The sequence below is a fragment of the Zeus faber genome (assembly GCF_960531495.2).
Source record: "Zeus faber genome assembly, chromosome: 17".
In the NCBI taxonomy this organism is placed as follows: Eukaryota; Metazoa; Chordata; class Actinopteri; order Zeiformes; family Zeidae; genus Zeus; species Zeus faber.
The window spans coordinates 4,077,345-4,097,497 of NC_137204.1; the positions used below are offsets into that span (position 1 = coordinate 4,077,345).

Consider the following 20,153-nt stretch of genomic DNA (forward strand, 5'->3'; position numbering starts at 1 on the left):
GTTGAGGCTGATTCACACACACACACACACACACACACACACACACACACACACACACACACACACACACACACACACACACACACACACACACACACACACACACACACACACACACACACACACACACACACACAAAAATTATTAGGTACACCTTGCTTATACCGGGTTGGACACCCTTTTGCCTTCAGAACTGCCTTAATTCTTCGTGGCATAGATTCAACAAGGTGGTGGAAACATTCCTCAGAGAGTTTGGTCCATATTGACAAGATAATTGATATTGATAAGATAACATGCAGATTTGTTGACTGCACATCCATGATGCCAATCTCCCGTTCCACCACATCCCAAAGGTGCTCTATTGGATTGAGATCTGGTGACTGTGGAGGCCATTGGAGTACAGAGAACTCATTGTCATGTTCAAGAAACCAGTTTGAGATGATTTGAGCTTTGTGACATGGTGCATTATGCTGCTGGAAGTAGCCATCAGAAGATGGGTACACTGTGGTCAAAAAGGGATGGACATGGTCAGCAACAATACTCAGGTATGCTATGGCGTTTTAACCATGCTCATTTGGTACTAAGGGGCCCAAAGTGTGCCAAGAAAATATCCCCCACACCATTACACCACTACCACCAGCCTGAACCCTTGATACAAGGCAGGTTGGATCCATGCTTTCATGTTCCATCCATCCATCCATTTTCCACCTCTTATCCGGGGCTGGGTCGCGGTGGCAGCAGGCTGAGCAAGGAGCTCCAAGCCCACTTCTCCCCAGCAACGTTTTCCCTCAGCTCTGCTCCTCTCTTCACCCGAGTGTCCAAGACATACGGCCGCAGATCTGATGACACAACCACAAAGTCGATCACCGATCTTTGACCTAAGGTGGTCTGGTACCACGTACACTTATGAGCCACCCTATGCTTAACATGGTGTTCGTTATGGCCAATCCATGACTAGCACAGAAGTCCAATAACAAAGCACCACTCGGATTCAGATCAGGCAGGCCATTGTTCCCAATCACTTCCAGGTTTCTCCATCGTTGCCCACGTGAGCGTTGAAGTCTCCCAGTAGAACTATATAGGCTTTCATGTTGTTTAAACCAAATTATGACCCTACCATCTGAATGTTGCAGCTGAAATCGAGACTCACAGACCAGGCAACATTTTTCCAATCTTCTTTTGTCCATTTTTGGTGAGCCTGTGCGAATTGTAGGCTCAGTTTCCTGTTCTTAGCTGACAGGAGTTGCGCCCTGTGTGGTCTTCTGCTGCAGTAGCCCATCTGCTTCAAGGTTCTACGTGTTGTGCATTCAGAGATGGTTTTCTGCATGCCTTGGTTGAAACGAGTGGTTATTTGAGTTACTGTTGCCTTTCTATCTTCTCGAACCAGTCTGCCCATTCTCCTCTGACCTCTGACATCAACAAGGCATTTTCGTTAACACAACTGCCGCTCACTGGATACTTTTGAGAAAATGTCCAGATGAGATTTGACATGGTTATACGTGAAAATCCCAGTAGGTCAGCAGTTTCTGAAATACTCAGAGCAGCCCATCTGGCACCAACAACCATGCCACGTTCCAAGTCCCTTAAATCCCCTTTCTTCCCCATTCTGATGCTCGGTTTGAACTTCAGCAAGTCATCCTCACCATGTCTACATGCCTAAATGCAATGAGTTGCTGCTTTCATGTTCCATGCCATGTGATTGGCTGATTAGCTATTTGTGTGAACAAGCAATTCAAAAGGTGTACCTAATAAAGTGGCCGTGAGTGCACACACACACACACACACACACACACACACACACACACACACACACACACACACACACACACACACACACACACACACACACACACACACACACACACACACACACACACACACACACTCTATATATGCACACACACATACATACATACACACACATATACTGTATATAAACATACATACAAGCATATATATCAACATACATACATACTGTATATACAATATTTAGTTCATTTTGGAACTATTTTCATTGGCACAGTTGCACGATTGTTCTCCCACCTTCTCAGAGACTTTGCGGGCACTTTCAATAAGCTCCTTTTTGGTAAAAGAGTCATTTGGGCTGCACTGCAGGGCTCCGGCTTTGGTCACCAGGCCGGTGCAGCTGAATCCCAGTTCACCCACTTGCTTCTTGATGTGGGAGCCAATCTGGAAAAGCAAGCATTAGTAAAACACATTTTTTATGAACTCAGAACAATAAAACCCTTCTGATCAACGAAGCCAGTGGTATCATTTACAGCTGTGGTTGTGAGCTGATCTTGGTCAAATGTCATACGATTACAACAATTACAATTTATTTCACAAAAGATTTGTTTTGTTTTAATCTGACTGGGCCAACAACTGTATGATGGTGATTAAGATTTAAGAGAAAGTTACAAAATCACAACATATGTAGTACGTGTAGTTGTGTACAAAATATACATGAAATTAAAACACCAATGTGAAAGCAGGCATGAACAAATAAGCAGAGGGTCAAGGAGATAATGGTAACAAAATAAAACTGCATGATGGTGTGACATGCTTGAGGTTCGTGAGTTGACAGCTAAACACTGCTTAAAACACAGATACAAAAGATATTTAGCACACTTCAAAATATACATTAAGATATTCAAAGAAATGGATGTACATGCACAGGGTCCACTCAAAATGGACCCATGACCCAATTTTGCACCAGTTGAGAACCCCTGGTTTGCAGTATATGTTGGACTCATATTTGTATGGTGGACTCATATTTACTTCGTGATTCTCAGCAGTGACGGCTGCAAATTTGGCCTCAGTGGCTAGCTCCCCAAACTCATTGGTCAGTTGGTTTGCCAAACCTCCCAGGTCATCTGGGTTGGTATTAGACTTGGTCACCTAGAAATGTAGGACATGTCAAATAATAAACAAACAAATAAATAAATAAATAAATGATATTAATAAAAGTTGCTTTTAAAACCATTAAGTCCCTCCAGGATTCTATATCATGTTGTTAAAAATAAGTCAAAAGATTGCAAGAATAAGCTTGCAATTTTCTCCATAAAATGTTTGAATAACATGTTTCAAAGGATAGGTTGACTATTTTAACCAAGGAATTATTCAATGAATTGGTTCCCATCATTTATAACTGTTTATGGCATACTTTACTATTAAAAAACTTGCCACTCTGTTGCAGCTTCTGATTTGTTTTAATATTTCTTGAAGGCTTAAATATTTTGTAAGTACAGTGAGAAGCTGTAACAAAGTGTTTAAGTTTCTCAATAGTAAAGGCTTTCAGCAAGGTTGTTTTATGATATGTTCTATTATAAATGATGGGAACCATTTTAATAAGGTCTGGGTTGAAAAATAGCCAACCAATCCTTCTATAAGATGAAACAATCCATAGCCAGTGTCGGGCTCAAAATAGTCTACTCCTGGGGGGAGTCACATGAACAATTCACACAAACAATTATTATTGGTATGGAATTACCATTGCTGCTGAATCGCAACTTTCAGTTACTAACAGTTTTACACAAAATAAAAAGTACACTACATATTTGATCTTATGCTCATCAAGAAAGCTACAGCAATTATGTCATTCAACGAGAAATGTACTTGTTTGCTCATATGGAAGGAAGACTTATCTCTTACCATCTCTTGCACAGTAACTGCGATGGCCTTGGCAGTCTTAACCATGGTGGTTTGGTAGTCGACAAAATTTCCATCAGGCTCCCCCGCGGGTGCCTCCTCCATTGTGTTAATCGCCTGCGTGATGGAGTCGACCATGCCGCCGACAGCGCCGGCAGCGCTGGCTACTTCCGATAGCGTGGCACCGAGGTCATCGACTGCCTCCTTCATCATCTGGATGGATTCCTCTAAGGCCTCCTGGGTATGGGCCGCCTGGAGGAAGGGGGGGGCGCAAGGAAAACTTCATTTGTAATATGCATTTCATATACATGATATATGATTCAGATGGGGAGTGATTGATATGTCCCACAAAATCCCACAAATTAACAAATGAATGATAGGTAAGACTTCCGATATTTGGACACTCCTATCAGTCCTATCAACTTAATATACGTACATCAAACCACTAACTAAAAGGTAACCATCTCTAATCTTATATCTAAATACTCATATCTAACCTAATACTTAAAACCTTATACCTAATCTTAAACCTAAAACCTACATAAACCTAACCATCTATGATTTTATATAGTGGGAAAATTTGGGCGAATTTAGAGTTTACAACCATGATCTCCGGGTGGCTCAAGCAGAGCTCAAGTAGATGGAGCCACATACCACTAGATTCAAGAGGTTTATTCGTCACATACATAACCATACTTTCATACATATATGCAGTGAAATGTCAATGCAACGCACCCGGTGATTACGCACAATATTTTCTAGACTGAACACAATAGCTGGCTGCAGGACAGGGTGCGAGTGGCTTTCCGGCGGTCGTGGAATATCTATTTGGCTGCGGGACTCAGGAGGGGCTGCACGGCCTTTTCCGCTGCTTGGAGGCACTACAATATAATTCCGACCTCATACACGAGAACTAATCGGGACAAATCCCATGTACGGGTGCGCGCGTGCGCACGCTTACGGACGCATGCACGAACACACACACCTCTGAACACCCTCCTGATTATATCCCTCTCCTTTTCTCCCTTATTTACTGCCATAGCTATCACAGGAAGAGACTACGTGCTGAATTGCTATTCCAATTTTCCTGGACTTAATTAACTCTATTTCATCTATACATGTTGTTGTCTGATATTTGTATGTTTATGTTTTTGCATTTACATATTTGTCATGTTGTTTGGTTCTATATATATTTGTCTCACTCATGGTGATTACCCTCTCTTGGAGTGGCAATGATGATTACTTGTTTATGGACCCAAACATGGAAAAATCCTTCTCCAAAGAGAGGGATTGGTGGCGGTTTGGTGTAAAAAACAAAGCTGGGCTCGTCATCCCACAGGTCGTCCATAGGACAGAGTTATTGCAAGCAGTCCTTGATGATTAAAGAATTATTAAAAAGTGGCATTGCAGGTTGAGAAGTTGAACTACACAATTCTGTCCTAGATGCAATGGCAAACAAATAATCTGTGTTGTTTGTATATATCTATATCTATATATATATAGATATATATGTATATATATTTATATATATCTATATCTATATATATATATCTATATATATATATATCTTCTTCTTCTTTACCTTTTGGCTGCTCCCGTTAGGGGTCGCCACAGCAGATCATCTGCCTCCAATACCTTCTGTTCTGCCCATCTTCCTCTCTTACACCAACCACCTGCATGTCCTCCCTCACCACATCCATGAACCTTTTCTTTATATATATATAAATAAAATTAGAGGGTGTTACCTTGGGGTTTCCTCCAGCCTCCTTGGATGTATAGAGCATCTGTAGTGCGGACTCGGTCAGTGTTTTGGTTTGGTCCAACACAGCCATTTGTTGCTGGCTGTTGAGAATCTTAGAAGCTGTACCAATGGCGGCCATAATCAGTGGCTCGAAGTAGCTTGCCATCTGTGAGACCTGGCCATCACAAATGAACAACACATGGATTGGGGGTTGTGAGGTACAGATGTCTAAATGCTATGAACATTGTAAACGTAAATGTGTAAATATTTTTTTTTAGCCCAGAAAGATGCTGAAAAGCAAACTTGTGGGTTTAATTATGATTAAACGCACAAGTTAAACGCATTAAGTTAATTGGACTACCAGAATGGCCTTTTTGCTGGCCATTTCAAAAAGTCCATTGAGTGACTTCCATTCAGATTTTAACAGCTAGACTTTTAACAAAAACAAGAAAGTGAGAGCACTTCACTCCAATTTTTGTTACATTGGTCCTAGTTCCCTTTAGAATTGATTTTAAAAGTAGTCTTACTTGTATATTTGCATATTCTTATCCTGTTGGTAGATGATGTTTTTGTACTTCTATTATTCTACTGTGTCTTTATGTTATACTCTTAAGTTTGGAGATGGTATTCAAACAGGAGAACTGAATGATTGTGTTAAATGGTTCATCTCAATCTCTGTATTTAACAAGCTTGTTATTGTCATGACAGTATACATTTCGCGATCTGGGAGAGATGAACTGAACTAAATAAACAAAACGTAATAATCGAAAAAACACAACATGGTAATTAAAGATCATAGTGCATAATGTAGAGAGAACCAAGTTCCAAGTCATAATACTTTGTGCAGGTAGATAGCATACAAAGTCGTTTCTGTACCATAATGACTAAAATGATGTTTGCACCAATATCATAAGAAAAAAACATGGTCATTAAATATGAGCTATTAAATATTATCAGAGCTAGAGAAATTTAAGGTGTTTCTCTCCATCGCTGTATTTAACAAGCTTGTTGTTGTCATGACTGTAAAATCCAAGACTCCATTAAAATAAGAAAATAATTTGCTGAGGAACATCCTTCACAGTCTCAACTGATGACTCTAAATATAAAAATGAGTATAATATTTACCATTTTTATTAAATGCATTTTGCTTTTTAGATTTTTTCTTCTAATGCAATTTTGTAAATCTGCTTTTATTAGCTTAATCTTACACTGTTTTTATTTGATTTAATTATATAATTCAATAATTGTATCATTCTACTTTGTAATGCATATTGCTTGTTTGCTTTGCTTTTATTGTTCCTTTTTAATGGCCTTCTTTTAATGTGAAGAACTTACAGCTACATGCCTTGTATGAAAGGTGATATACAAATAAAGGTTTGTATAATTGGAGTTTGACATCTGAATCTGAAAGGTTTCAAATAGGTAAAAACTCACAGCACTCATTACAAGCATGTTCAACATTGTTTACCTTGTGTCCCAATTGCGAGGCCTCAGAATGGGCAGCGATGGCCACTGGCTCGATTAAGTTGCTTATCTCGTGAACGGAGGCCACCATCTGCTCATGGAGAGCCTGAAACATATTCATATGGAATCTGTGAAATATATTCATATGCAATCTATAGATGTAACAGCATGCTGTCCTTTCAGACATTGAGAATAGAGCTGAACTTGCGAATACAAGACATGGATTTAATAATTCATACAAATTATAGCTGATGAGCAGGATAGGTTGGCATTTTTTTTGGTTTATTTTAAATCTCATTTGAAAAAGAGGAAACTCACATTATAATCACAAATCTGTGTATGTTTTGAGCATAACAGTATCATATTTTAACACGTTTTCATGTTGAGGAGGGCTTTAATGTGAAAATTCACAAGGTGAGGAAGGATAAGGATAACTGTTTACATTTCACTGCAGCATCTTCCACATAATGGGGGCGCCAAAATTTTCATAAATGGTGCACAATGACTAAGGGGAAGTAATTTGTTTCATAGTCAGACACGGGAGAAATCTAAATACCTTAAACCTGAAACATCAACATTTCTTGGATATTGACTTTGAAAAGTAATCTAGATAAATAAATCTGTAGAAATCAGATTCATTTTGAGCCCGAAAAAGTTAAAGCTTATCTCCTCGCAATGACTTCCAAAGTAGGTTAAACAAGTCACTAAACGTAAGTTGTTTAAGTGAGATAACATTCTGGTATCTCATTCAATGGACTTGATAAGTAATTTTTTACGAGAAATCGAGATGTTATCATGTATCAAAATACTAGAAAGCGATCTTGTTTTAACAACTCACTGAAAATAATATGTATAACATAAAATTTAACTAGGCTGAAATCAGTTTTTCTACCTCAAATCACCACTGAGAAACTTTCTTTATTTTACTCTTTGGTGTCTTTGTATCACACCTGTAAACCTGTAACCTTTTGGTACCTAGAAAAGCGCAATATAAATCCAATGTATTTATATTATTATTATTTCCGTGATTATCACAGACCTCCTGGGAAATGTCTTCTCGGGGGCTGAGTTGCTGGCTGATGGCAGCCAGAGAGGCCTGGTCCACCTCACGAATGCAGCCGTTGAGGACCTCGATGGCTTCATCACACTCTCTTTGACCCGGCGCTTTCTCTCTATATGCCCAAAGACAGAATTTAAACAGATATGGTAAACACGGGCCAAACGGTGTATATGTAGCTTTGTTGATTCAATTTTCAAGTCTTCCTCCCACTCTCCAAATGTCTGTGTTTGATTTGCAAAGTAGCTCGTGGGAGCAACTTTTGGATGAAGTCCATGAATTCTGCTGGACAATTTTGGAACTTACTGGTTGGAAGAAAAAGAAAAAAAAGAAAAAAAAAGAGATACAAACATTTTACACTTGGTGGGTTGGGCAATTTTAGTAGTAAAATCACCAATATTGACATTGAATATGGAACTGCTTTATAAAACATTTCTGTTAATTATTCAAGTGTTTAATGGGCATTAAAGGGGAATATGTATGAACATACATTGCATTTTTGTCACAATACTTTGGGGTACAGTATGTGGAACAAAAGACCACAATTGTAATAGTTGAGTAAAATTTGATCCATCATATGTTGTTGTTACCGATTCCTCCACAACAAGTTTAGTCATAAAAAAAATATTTTTCTCAAGCATTTGTATTTACACAAAAGAATCTTTTAATTAAAATGATAGATAAATAAACAATCAGAGTTTCACCATTTGATTTAAAAGGCACTAAAAGCAGTCTTGGAGAGCGAACAACCTAGCATTATTCTAGTGTATGGTATTCTATACATAGAATACAATACTTGCAGTGTTAATGCAATAATTACATTACATTACATTTAGCAGACGCTTTTATCCAAAGCGACTTACAATTATTCAAACACTGATGGATGCAGCCATCAGGAGCAATGAGCGGTTAAGTGTCTTGCTCAAGGACCCTACAGCATGCTAGCAGGAAGAGCCTGAGATCGAACCAGCAACCTTTAGATTACTAGACCACCAGCTCTACCTCCTGGCTATCATCCCCATAATAATGCTAAATAATGCTAAATAATAAACACACACACCCAAAAACAACCACTTTGGCAGAAGTAATAATAATATTATTACTATATATATTTATATATATTTTATTACCTTCTCAAAAAGTACATACCTCATGTTGGTAATAAGTTTCTTTATGGAGTCGGACACGGTTCTGGAGTGACTGGCTAGCACGGACCATTTTGGGGGGTCTTTAGGGTTCACGGCTAGGGAGCGAGCGGTCTGGATCAGGCCAGTGGAGCTCCCTAGCATGGTCCGAGCCGCTGCTACGATGGGCTCCATGGAGGCAAGACCCTGTGCAAGGCATGAGAAACGATTGTGACCGGGGGGAAAGTCTTTGTTTCTTTTAAGTAGAAAAATAAAAACACTCCGACACATTTTTTGTGATGTGACAACTCATCTGGCGCTTCCTTTATACACAATTGTACAGTCTAGATAGCAACAAATATTAACATTTCTTTGTTGCGACGAAACAACGGACATAGTGTCGCGGCATGAGACGTTGCTTTCTGAGGAGATTAGGAAGCCTGGGTTTAAATGGGTTTGCTTGCCTGACCGGCAATAGAAACAGAACTTTCTAAACCCCTTTCCCAAAATCGGAATGGCTTGCAAGTCACCGTCTCTGTGTACCTGATACAGCGGAATCCGCGGAGCTTGAGTATTTTGGATAGCTGGAGGATTAGATTGTAAAAAATAAATAAATAAAAACTCTGGTCCCATCTGTGCCTTGATCACATCAAAATGTTAATTTCTGCTTTCCGAAAATGTTTCCCTAGGTGGAAAAATAAACAGCACATACATTTTTAGGACTTAAGGCTCACGAGGTGAAAGCCCAGCATATTGTGGTCTGGGATGAGTGCTCCGACTGTTTAGTTGATGATTTCCACAATAAACCAAAAAAATGTATACCAATTTGCAAGTGACAGTGCAATAATCCTGCTATTATAATCGTTTTCTTTTATGGTTGATGTAGTTATAATTACATTGATGTTTTTTTTTTCTTTTGTTAATCACTATAGCAGAAAGGTTGACATTTTGGACCCCAAGTCTATATGGGTTAAAAGCAGTTACATTTTCATCTGAGCAGCATTCATAGCTTCGTACGTAACATCAAAATCTAACGACTAAAGCCGGACTGGGAGAATTGATTTAGGGCTACGGGTGTGTAGAACAGCGGTTTTGATTTGATTTTGTTTGCTGATGACCTTCTGTGTACCTCTGGACTGATCTGGGCGGGGACGCTGGCAAACTCGGGGTTTGAAGCGAATGCAGTCAGGTTGTCGACAGCTTCTATCAAAGGCCCGGTGGCGACTTTACACTTCTCTCTGTTCTCCGGGTTGAAGGCTCCGTCCAGAGCCTGTGGAGGAATGGCACATCAAACAAAGACATTTCAAAATGAGCAACTAAAATAAAATCTTTGCATTTTAATTAATTCCGTGTGCCTAGCGGTATGTAATTATAGGAGAGTGTCTGTGTTAAATTAATAACACATTAAAGGATAGATTTGCAACCCAGACCTGAGTAAAATGTAGTGAACATAATTTATAACCATTCATAGTGCAACTACTGGGATCTATTGAATAGAACACCGCCCGTTGCAGCTTCTTTATATACTATTATATAACATAATAAAAGAGTTAGGCCTTAAAAACATGTTTGTGGTCCTATTAATGGTCAAGACATCACCATCATGAAGCAAAGAATGTATATCTTAATGGTACTACACAGCATACACATTATTCCTCACCAAATTAAGCTGCTTTCACACATCCACTGCAACTCTGAAATTATACGGAGGAGCTGTATGTGTGAAAGCAAATGTCCAAATCATTTGGACCGGACATTACCCGGACTTTACTCAGCCAGCACCTAGTACAAAGTCTGCGTAATTAGTCTGCGATTGAGTGGTATGTGTGAACAGAGCAGGTGATTGTCCGGATCATTCACAGCGAGCGAGTGGACGTGTCACGTGTTGATGATGTCTCTATCATGCGCCAGATATATACATTCGTGCAGATCTTCGTGCATTAAGTGTAGCTGCTCTGTACTCCTTTATATTCCTTTCCACTCTTTCGTTTATATAACGTCCAAATACATGGAGTATCAACCCCAAAAAAGACAAGTCGTTAGCCTAGTCCACTATCTCGGGTGTGCTAAAACTCTGCAGCGTCATGTAATGCCTCCTGCACACTCTTCCCCGGCTCCGTCTAAACCAAACAGAGTATTTCCAGAAGGTGTAAACGCATCTGACATGAACAATCTCCGGTTGTGAGCTACATGTGTGAAAGGTTAACTCCGGACAATATCCGGAATTACCTCAACAAGAAGGCGCAATGCACAGACAGTCATTGTTGATCACAACCTTCTTCCGCAATACTGAACCCCCGATCTGGATGAAACTCGAACGACGCCATGTTGGAACTACTCCAAATACATATCTTATTCATCTTATCCTGCGGGTCCATCAGATCCATGAAATCTATGAAAGTCTGCTGTCAGTCACATCTGCAAGTGCTGCCATCTTGGTGAGTCCCAATTGACCAATTACTAGACTGCAATGCTATAATGTGACGAGTGCAAGCTGTCATTTGCCCATGCGTGTGTTGTGTTGATGCCAAAAATACAGTTTACTAAATAGTCCCCAATAAAGGACCGATCTGCATCAAACTTGGACAGCGGTATGTCAGGACTGCCTGAAAAACACATTTTATCTTTACATCTTCTCGGTGAATGTGCGGTGGATCCATGAGATCCACAGACTACTGACCTCAGTTTTTCATTAACAAAAGCAATAGGGCTAATAATGAATATAGCTGCAGGCAGCAAAACACAGGGTCCAGGTTAGATACAAATTACTGTTTTTCAAGTTCCCATAAAACACAAGATGACTTTGTATCAAAACCAATTACAAATTTTCGAGTTCCCATGGAATGTAGCATCAGTTTGTGCTGTCACCAGCCTTTACATCAGCATTACTACTAAAACAAGTTACAATTTTCTAAATTTCCATTGAAAACAGCATCGGTCCTGCTGTCTGTTGTCTCGAACCAGCGCAAAACCTGCGCAAAGCAACCACTACACACCAATGTGGTCTAGATCGCGCCACAACCTGCACATATATAACAAATTAGGTGATGATGATGTCACAAAGTACCCCAGGGTAGTCAGCCCTTAGTTCAAGTTTAATGGACGAGTGTGCTTTGGCTCTCTGCGGCGTGTTTTGTGACTGCAGAAGTTAATTCGTTCCGGCCTGGTTACAGTGTTATTCTATGATCAGGAGTGTTTGCGGCTGTGGCTGGGTTTCCTACACTGCAGCGCGAGCACCGCGTGTCGATTACGCACATTTGAGTATTTTTCGAGCTTATAAAGCTTGTGCGTAATCACCGGGTGTCATGACATTTCACTGCATATATGTACCACCGTATGTGTATGTATGTGACAAATAATCTCTTGAACTTGAACTTGAACTGAGGCATCAATCATTTTGAAGTAGGGCTGCATGATTATGGCTGAAAAGATAATCGTGATTATTAGTAGTATTAGTAGTCAATATTGTGAGCAGGATTATTAATCTATTTTGAAGAACATAACTATTTTATGGCACTTTGTAAATCAACAGAAAACTGCCTTTATAATAAAGTATTTTATAAACCTATAAATTAGTAAACTAAGGTAAGTAGCTTAACTGACATAAATTGTAGTGGATATATAATGAAATATGTGTAGTGGGCTACACATTTTTGTTGGAATATTAACAAATCTTTGAGGCATCTGGAATGAAAATATTTCAAAACAAATACAGTTACATCTGCACGTGCGGCTATCTTGGTGAGGTCCCAATTGTTGACCAATCACCAGACTGCAATGTTATCATGTGACCTGTGCATGCTGTAATTTGCGCGTGTGCAATATGACGATATCAGATCTCGAACGATTAAAATGTCTCCGTTATCTGCCTTTACAGAGAGATCGTTAGTATTGTGCTACAGTGCACATTCTGCACATCATCAGTTGCAGTTTATGGTTCATAGACGCATTTTTCTCAGCCAAATCTTAAACACTATTTGCTAGTTTTGTTCAATTAGTAAACAGAAATAGAAAATATAATCTAAAACACACTATTTCTATTTGTTTTCTTTGGAGAAACAGGGAACATGGACGCGCAGTGGAGAAAGTAATGTGTTGATCACAAATTGGCTCTGGCAGCTTTTATACGATGGGAGCCAGTTTATTTTTTTCTTTGGAAATGAATACAAAACAGAATAATAGGATGATCCTATAATGTATTTGTTAAATACGATCCTGATACGTCTCACTTTGGTAATAAAATTATGAGCCAAGCATGGTGAGACTTTGTATGTTGTGCCGGTCCCCTGCCCCCTCGGAGCACAAATTTAAATCGTAGAAAAAATAAATTCTATTCATTCTATTCTGCTCGCGGCCCTTTTTTAAATTTTTTTATCTGATTTAAAATGCATCCAAAATAGGCAAACAAGCAATTTACAAGTAACGTCAATGGAAAATAACATCATACAAAATGTATTTACAGATATTGATAGTGACAAAGGAGCCATCAAGTTAAGCCAATTTACACAACTTCCTTAGAGACATACCAATAAACCAATAAGAGATAACACTTTTTATTTTAGGGTTTGTTACCTTGTAGGGTTATTTTATTTATTTTTTTAATGGGGAGATTAGTTTGGTTGTACTGTTACGCAACTTGCAATACACATTTTATTAATCTTGTCTGTGCGCCGGATCCATGACATCCATAGACAACTGACGTTGTCTTTTCATTAACAAAAGCAATAGGGCTCCCGCCTCTGTGGGGGTAGACCCCTTAAAAGCCAAACAAATCCTAATAATAATTGAAATTCAGATCGGTCACTTACCTTGATGGACTTCACCAGGTTGGCAGTGCTGTTGGCCACCTCTTTGGCCGACTGGACAAATTGTCTCTTCGCAATGGGGTTCAAGGTTTTAGAGGATGCCAGGCGACAGGCATTGCACAGAGCAGAAGTGTGTTTGGCAACAATGGTGGCAGCTGACAGCACCTGATGGAAGAAAAAAAACAAAAAACAAAAACATGACTTGAAAGAGGATAGCAATAGCAATTTTAAACCTAGATCAAACTTTATTTGAAGATGTTCTTTACCGAGATGAAAAAAAAACATGGGAGACAATTTATCTGTCCCTCCCCACTCTCCACCGTCTTTGACATATTTCATGAACCAAATCTCAGAGACTTACCTCGGACCATTTTTTTTTCTGCCCACGGCACAAAAAAGAAAAGGAGTAGAGAGTATTAATCCACTTACTTCAACAATGAAGTAGCTTTGAGATAGCTGTATAGCTTTGTCAGGGGTTGAACAAAGAGCTACATTTTCCACTGGCAGTAAATCTCTAAACTGCCCCTGCCATTAAAGCCACTGGCGGTGACATAATTTGATATTTCGACATTATTTTAAAATCTAATTATACAGGGTTTTTTTTTTGTTCTTTTCCCCCCAATCACTGTGTATGTGTTCAATGATGAAAACATGTTAACAGCAGTCCATGGTATCTTATTAACTTCAACTACAGCGCTATCACATGAGAACCTACTCAATGTACCGATTGAAGCTGTGAACTGTGAGTGTGGTGCTGATTGTTTATCTGCCTATTTATCAGGAATCCTGTTCCTGACTGTTTCAGTGTGTGACAGTATTAATGAAAATGAGCGGCTGTGCCCCACGCCCACTCTGGAACTGTTTGTCCCAGTTTGTGTGAGCCTGTTGTATAAAGTACATAAACTTTCACTTATTTAACCTCAGCAGTCCATCAAAATCTGTTCCTGAACCAATTTGAGGGAAGAAATAAACAGTCCTGTTGTTGAATCTTCACTCATATTAGGCCTAATTTAAAAGTTTGCTCCTTGTTTTCCTGGCCGTGCTTCAAGCTTGTGGGGGACTAGGGATTAGGAAACATCAGAAATAAAGAATATAAAAATATATCTTCAATAAAAAGAGAGCAGCAGATCGTGCGGCATAGCCTACAGTCAACCTTCTGCATTATTATTATTTTTGTTTTTTAAGAAAAAGCAGAATTATTTTTGAAATACTTACATAATTCCTCTTTCTTTTAAAAGGTCTGTGAAGCCAACAGAGCAGTTCCCATGCTAAGGGGATCCGGCGGAGCTTGGTAGTTCTCCAGTCATGGGTGGAGTTACTCAGAAGGTGGTTCTAATTCAAATGAATCTACCATGTGACGTAGGAAGGGGTCGCAAACCTGAACGGTTTGTTGAATCACATGTTTCCTGAAATAGGCAGCTCACAAAGAACTGACTGAGTCTTATTTCAGTTTGTGTGTTAGCAGTCCCATCAGAGACAGCATGTGCACAAGCACTGAAAAAGTGATTTATCATAATAGGTCCCCTTTAAAGAGAGAGTAGGCAAACCACAAGTCGGGTGACAAGTTGTGAATCGTTAAGGTAATATATTGCACCTAAGAAAAGACGGTACAAATTGATTTTACTCCTTTTTGAGTACATATTATCTCAAATATATACAATTGACAGACAGGAAAGGGAGTCAAAGGAGTAGAGAACAATATCATTTTTGTTCTCTGCACAGTGACCACAGAAGCTCAGGTAAAAGTGAGTAAATCCTCCTAATCACTGAAAATGTTTTCAGAATAGCTTGGCCGTCTTTAAAACCAGGCCTTATAAAAATGTTGGTTCCCATCATTTAGAACTGTTCATGGCACAACCGTGATCAACCCTCTAATATTGAGAAACTTACCGTTCTACTGAAGGTAGGGAAAACTCAGTGAAACCACACGTGTCTTAAAGTATTTTTTTTCAACATGTTTTGAATAGCAGTAATATCATACACTTATACAGACTACTTTTTGCAATTGCCTCAGTACATACAAAGCATAACATTGATTACAGTAGGGGGACAGCAGGAAGCAACTCCCTGGCTCCAGTCTTGGTTTTTGTAGATGTATTTATTTGAATTAAACAAATAAAAACACTGTGCGTAACTGTGTGTAACAGGTGTTATAATTAACCTAAAATAAATGTGAAATATTGCAACAAATTAAATCGCAATACTTAATGTATTGCAAAACTCGCCATATCGTGCGTTTTCACGCCGCAGGAACTTTTTCATCGTTCCAAGTACTTTTTGGAGGAACCATCCCTTTCATTGTGTCCACATTGGCACTACTGTAGGGATGATCGATGTTCTTAGAACTCAGTTTTGAGCAACTCATTCTTAGTGATGGATGTGGCGGTGATGGGACAAATAATAAAATAAAAATTGTTTTTTTTATTGTCGATGTATTTTTTTAATTTGACAAAGTGAATTGAATGAAGCAGAAGATGATGTCTCCCCAGGTCCTAGTGCCCCTCGGGGAGTCCCTAATGTGCGAAAACACGTCGTAGTGTATGGTGAGGTCCCATATGCTATATAAATATATATATAAATATATATATATATATACACACACACACACACACACATACACACTACTCACAAAAAGTTAGGGATATTTGGCTTTAGGGTGAAATTTATGGAAAATGTAAAAAGTTCACGCTACAGTGATATTATATCATGAAAGTAGGGCATTTAAGTAGAAGCATGCAATGGTAATTTTCTCATCTCCTCAATTTATTGAAACAAAAGCCAACAACAGTGGTGGGTATACCACAACAAAAAATGTCAATTTCTCAATAACTTGTCATGTGCCCTTGAGCATCAATTACAGCTTAACAACGACATCTCATGCTGTTCACAAGTCGACTTATTGTCTGCTGAGGCATGGCACCCCACTCTTCTTGAAGGGCGGCCCTCAGGTCATTGAGGTTCTTGGGTACAGAGTTACGAGCCTCTACACTGCGACTCAGCTGATACCATAGGTTTTCTATGGGATTCAGGTCTGGAGAAAGTGCAGGCAACTCCATTTGAGGTACCCTAGTCTCCAGCAGCCGCTCCCTAATGATGCGACCTCGATGAGCTGGAGCATTGTTGTCCATGAAGATGAAATTAGGCCTGTATTGTTCATGCAGGGGCACAATGACTGGATTAATTATGTTATTCAGGTAGTATGGGCTTGTCACTGTACCATTCACAAAGTGTAGGGCAGTTCTGTATTGACTAGACACACCTGCCCACACTGTAACACCACCATCACCAAAGGCTTGTCTGGTGACAGTGGCTGATTCATAGCACTCTCCTTGACGTCTCCAACATCGTTGGCGGCCATCATTTCTGCTCAACGTGAATCGACTTTTATCAGAGAACAGCACTGAGGCCCATTGGTCCCTCGTCCAGCGTAAATGCTCCCTGGTCCATGCAAGACGATGATGCCTGTGCCTGGTGGTGTGGTCAGGTACCCTTGCAGGTCGTCTAGCACGCAGACGTAAACGGTTTCGAATGGTCTGACATGACACTTGGGTGCCTCTCACCTCCCTTAAATGTGCCTGGAGTTGAGTGGCATTCATCTTCCACAGGGCACTGTTCAAAATGAAGCAGTCATCAGTGTGGGATGTGGCCAAAGGACGTCCACTTCTATGCGTTTCTGTGACTCTTCCAGTGTCTCTGTATCTCTGTTGCAACCTGCTGATGACACTCTGTGACACTCTAAGCTCAGTGGCCACTTCCCTCTGAGAACATCCTGTTTGAAGCCTCACAATGGCGAGGTACTGTTGAACAATTGTTAGGTGTCGTCTTGGTCTCATGATGTCAAAATGTGAACAGCATGATGAAGAGGACTGTTTAAATACCAATTCTAATTGAACCAGGAAATGTATTGGTCGATTCATGGATCAAACACCTGTTGTGAATTTTGCTGTTCAGATCCTTGTTAGAGAACAGCAAGTTGTGCAAAAAGTACTGAAACATTAAACAGTTGGACATGTGCATTCAAAAGTTTAGAGAAGGTCAAATTAAGTTCACCTGTAAAGGTTATAGTGCATTTTAGGTTCATCCTGAAATTTAACTCGAAAGCCGAATATCACTAACTTTTTGTGAGTAGTGTATATGTGACCCACCGCATACTTTAGGGTCATTTGGCGGCTTTCGACTTTTTTTCCCCACCTCCTTTGAAAGCGGAGAGTCAGAGCTTCCAAACAAGGTGTCACTTGTGCAAATCAAGTAAATATTTTTAAAGCTATCACTTATTAATGACACTTGGTTCATTCAGCTAACTCCCAGAATGCAAATGGGGTTGGCGAACAAACAAAGCCACATGGCTACTTAACATCCTGGTGAATGGGGCAATCACTGCTTTGTTCATGTGTTTTGAGGGAATGTGTGTGTGTGTGTGTGTGTGTGTGTGTGTGTGTGTGTGTGTGTGTGTGTGTGTGTGTGTGTGTGTGTGTGTGTGTGTGTGTGTGTGTGTGTGTGGCTGGCAGGAAAACATCCCTCTGTGACGATTGAATGAGCTTCAGACAATGGATGACATAAAACAGCAACAAATAGCAGACTTAGCATTGAGGTGGTAATGCACATAATAGCAGTGTAAGCTTGAGAAGATATATTTTGAGTTACCATATTTCCTCAAATATAAACAGTTACTCAAATAAAAAACAGGCCTCTAATAAATGCCGGGGGTGTGGTCAACACAAACAAATAACGGCCTAAGCCCTACCTGAGACCTGAGGGTTAGGGGAAAATCCAAGTTTGAACTACCGGTGTCTGTTACACAGCATGTGTACAATATGCCGGTTAAGCAAAATGTACATTTCCGCGGCTTAACTGTAAATTGATAAATTCATGAATACAATCATGCTATCTTCAACACCTTGTTGTCTTCAACTCATTGTATGAAAGGTGAACCTAACTCACAGAATTGGAGCGTTTTGTTTTTTTTTGTCCTACAGTGTGCCGTGTGCACACCTTATAAGTTATTACTTATTACTACTACTCTATGGAAATACAAATTTGAAATATATTATTAGTATCTATTGATCCCTGTTGCTTTTCATAATGACAACTAATACACACACACAAGTGAAATTTACCATCTGTGTATTATGACTATTGATTGTATGAGATAATTTTTATCTGTATTGGTGCAACACCCTTTATTGTTTACCACATGTTTTACCTATTGCTTCCTGCTTTTTTAAAATAATCATTTGTATCATAGCTTTTCAGTCTACAACATTTACACAAGGATACAGTACTTGTCTCAAATTGCCGCAGTACACATATTCTGAGTGACTATGAAGCAGGCCGCAGGTAAAGCCTTAATGGCCGATCATTGTGTCACCCAAAAGGTCTGTAAGCCCTCACACCTAACCCATAAATATGCAAAAGCAGACCCATTGACAAAAATGTCCACATCTCATTGGAGCAATCCACCCCTTTCTCAAATATCTAGTTTATCATCATATGGCAATTAATTTAATAGTTGGCAACTAATCCGTGAAGTAACCATGGAGTTTAAACCGTATCAACAGCAAAACAATCGTGAGTGTTCAGAAGGACCCAGATACTGTTTAGTCTCTTTCAATTTTGTACACATTATTATTATATCCCTGGCGTTGATTTTATTCGATCAACTTTTATTGATTGATTTTTAACATTTTATTGTGCCATTGTTGTTTTTTGGAATTTGGAAAAAACTATCTATTAGATGGGGGCGGGGGGTGACGGGGGACCGTTTCTCTGGCAGACAGGCTCAAATGCAGAAATTTCTGGTGATATTTCACAATAATTTCAATTAAAAAAAAAAAATTGATAGTTCAAAAAAAAATCCTGATTTTGAAATTAAAAGGCAGAAGACTAGAACCTCTAAATCCACACACTTGGCCACTTTAAAAAGAGGCTAGTAAAACTTCTCACTTTAAGTAATCAATTATTGCATACCTTTTTTGTCTTACCTCTTAGTAGTATATTGCAGTGTTTGTCTTACACTGTGTCTATCTTACCATTCAGTATGACATTGCATTGTTGTGGCCCACGACTATTACAGATGTCCACTATCAAGTTGACTCACTGTCATTATTGTCTGCATTTTATTTTGTCTTTCTTTTAGGTAAATACTTATGTAACTTATACTACACTACTTTCCATTTCAGATTTTGAAATTTTGTTTAAAAATTAACTGTTTAAATACTCTTCAAATTCAGTTTTAAATACAGTTTTATTTGAATTACTACTGAGCCCTTATTTTACGTATTATGTAAAGTTGAGTTGGCTCTGAGACTAATAAT

At 39.2% G+C, this 20,153-nt stretch overlaps 1 protein-coding gene across 1 annotated transcript in view; it reads right to left on the reverse strand.

The window, feature by feature from the left end:
* Positions 1–20,153, reverse strand: part of tln1 (talin 1) — a 172,781-nt gene that overhangs the window by 51,157 nt on the left and 101,471 nt on the right. The window contains exons 35-43 of the mRNA XM_080017830.1: positions 13,843–14,004; positions 10,164–10,304; positions 9,060–9,241; positions 7,893–8,025; positions 6,858–6,959; positions 5,394–5,564; positions 3,652–3,900; positions 2,779–2,898; positions 2,044–2,190 (exon numbers count right to left, since the gene is read on the reverse strand). Coding sequence (XP_079873956.1) covers positions 2,044–2,190; positions 2,779–2,898; positions 3,652–3,900; positions 5,394–5,564; positions 6,858–6,959; positions 7,893–8,025; positions 9,060–9,241; positions 10,164–10,304; positions 13,843–14,004 — 1,407 coding nt within the window. The remainder of the gene's footprint in view (positions 1–2,043; positions 2,191–2,778; positions 2,899–3,651; positions 3,901–5,393; positions 5,565–6,857; positions 6,960–7,892; positions 8,026–9,059; positions 9,242–10,163; positions 10,305–13,842; positions 14,005–20,153) is intronic.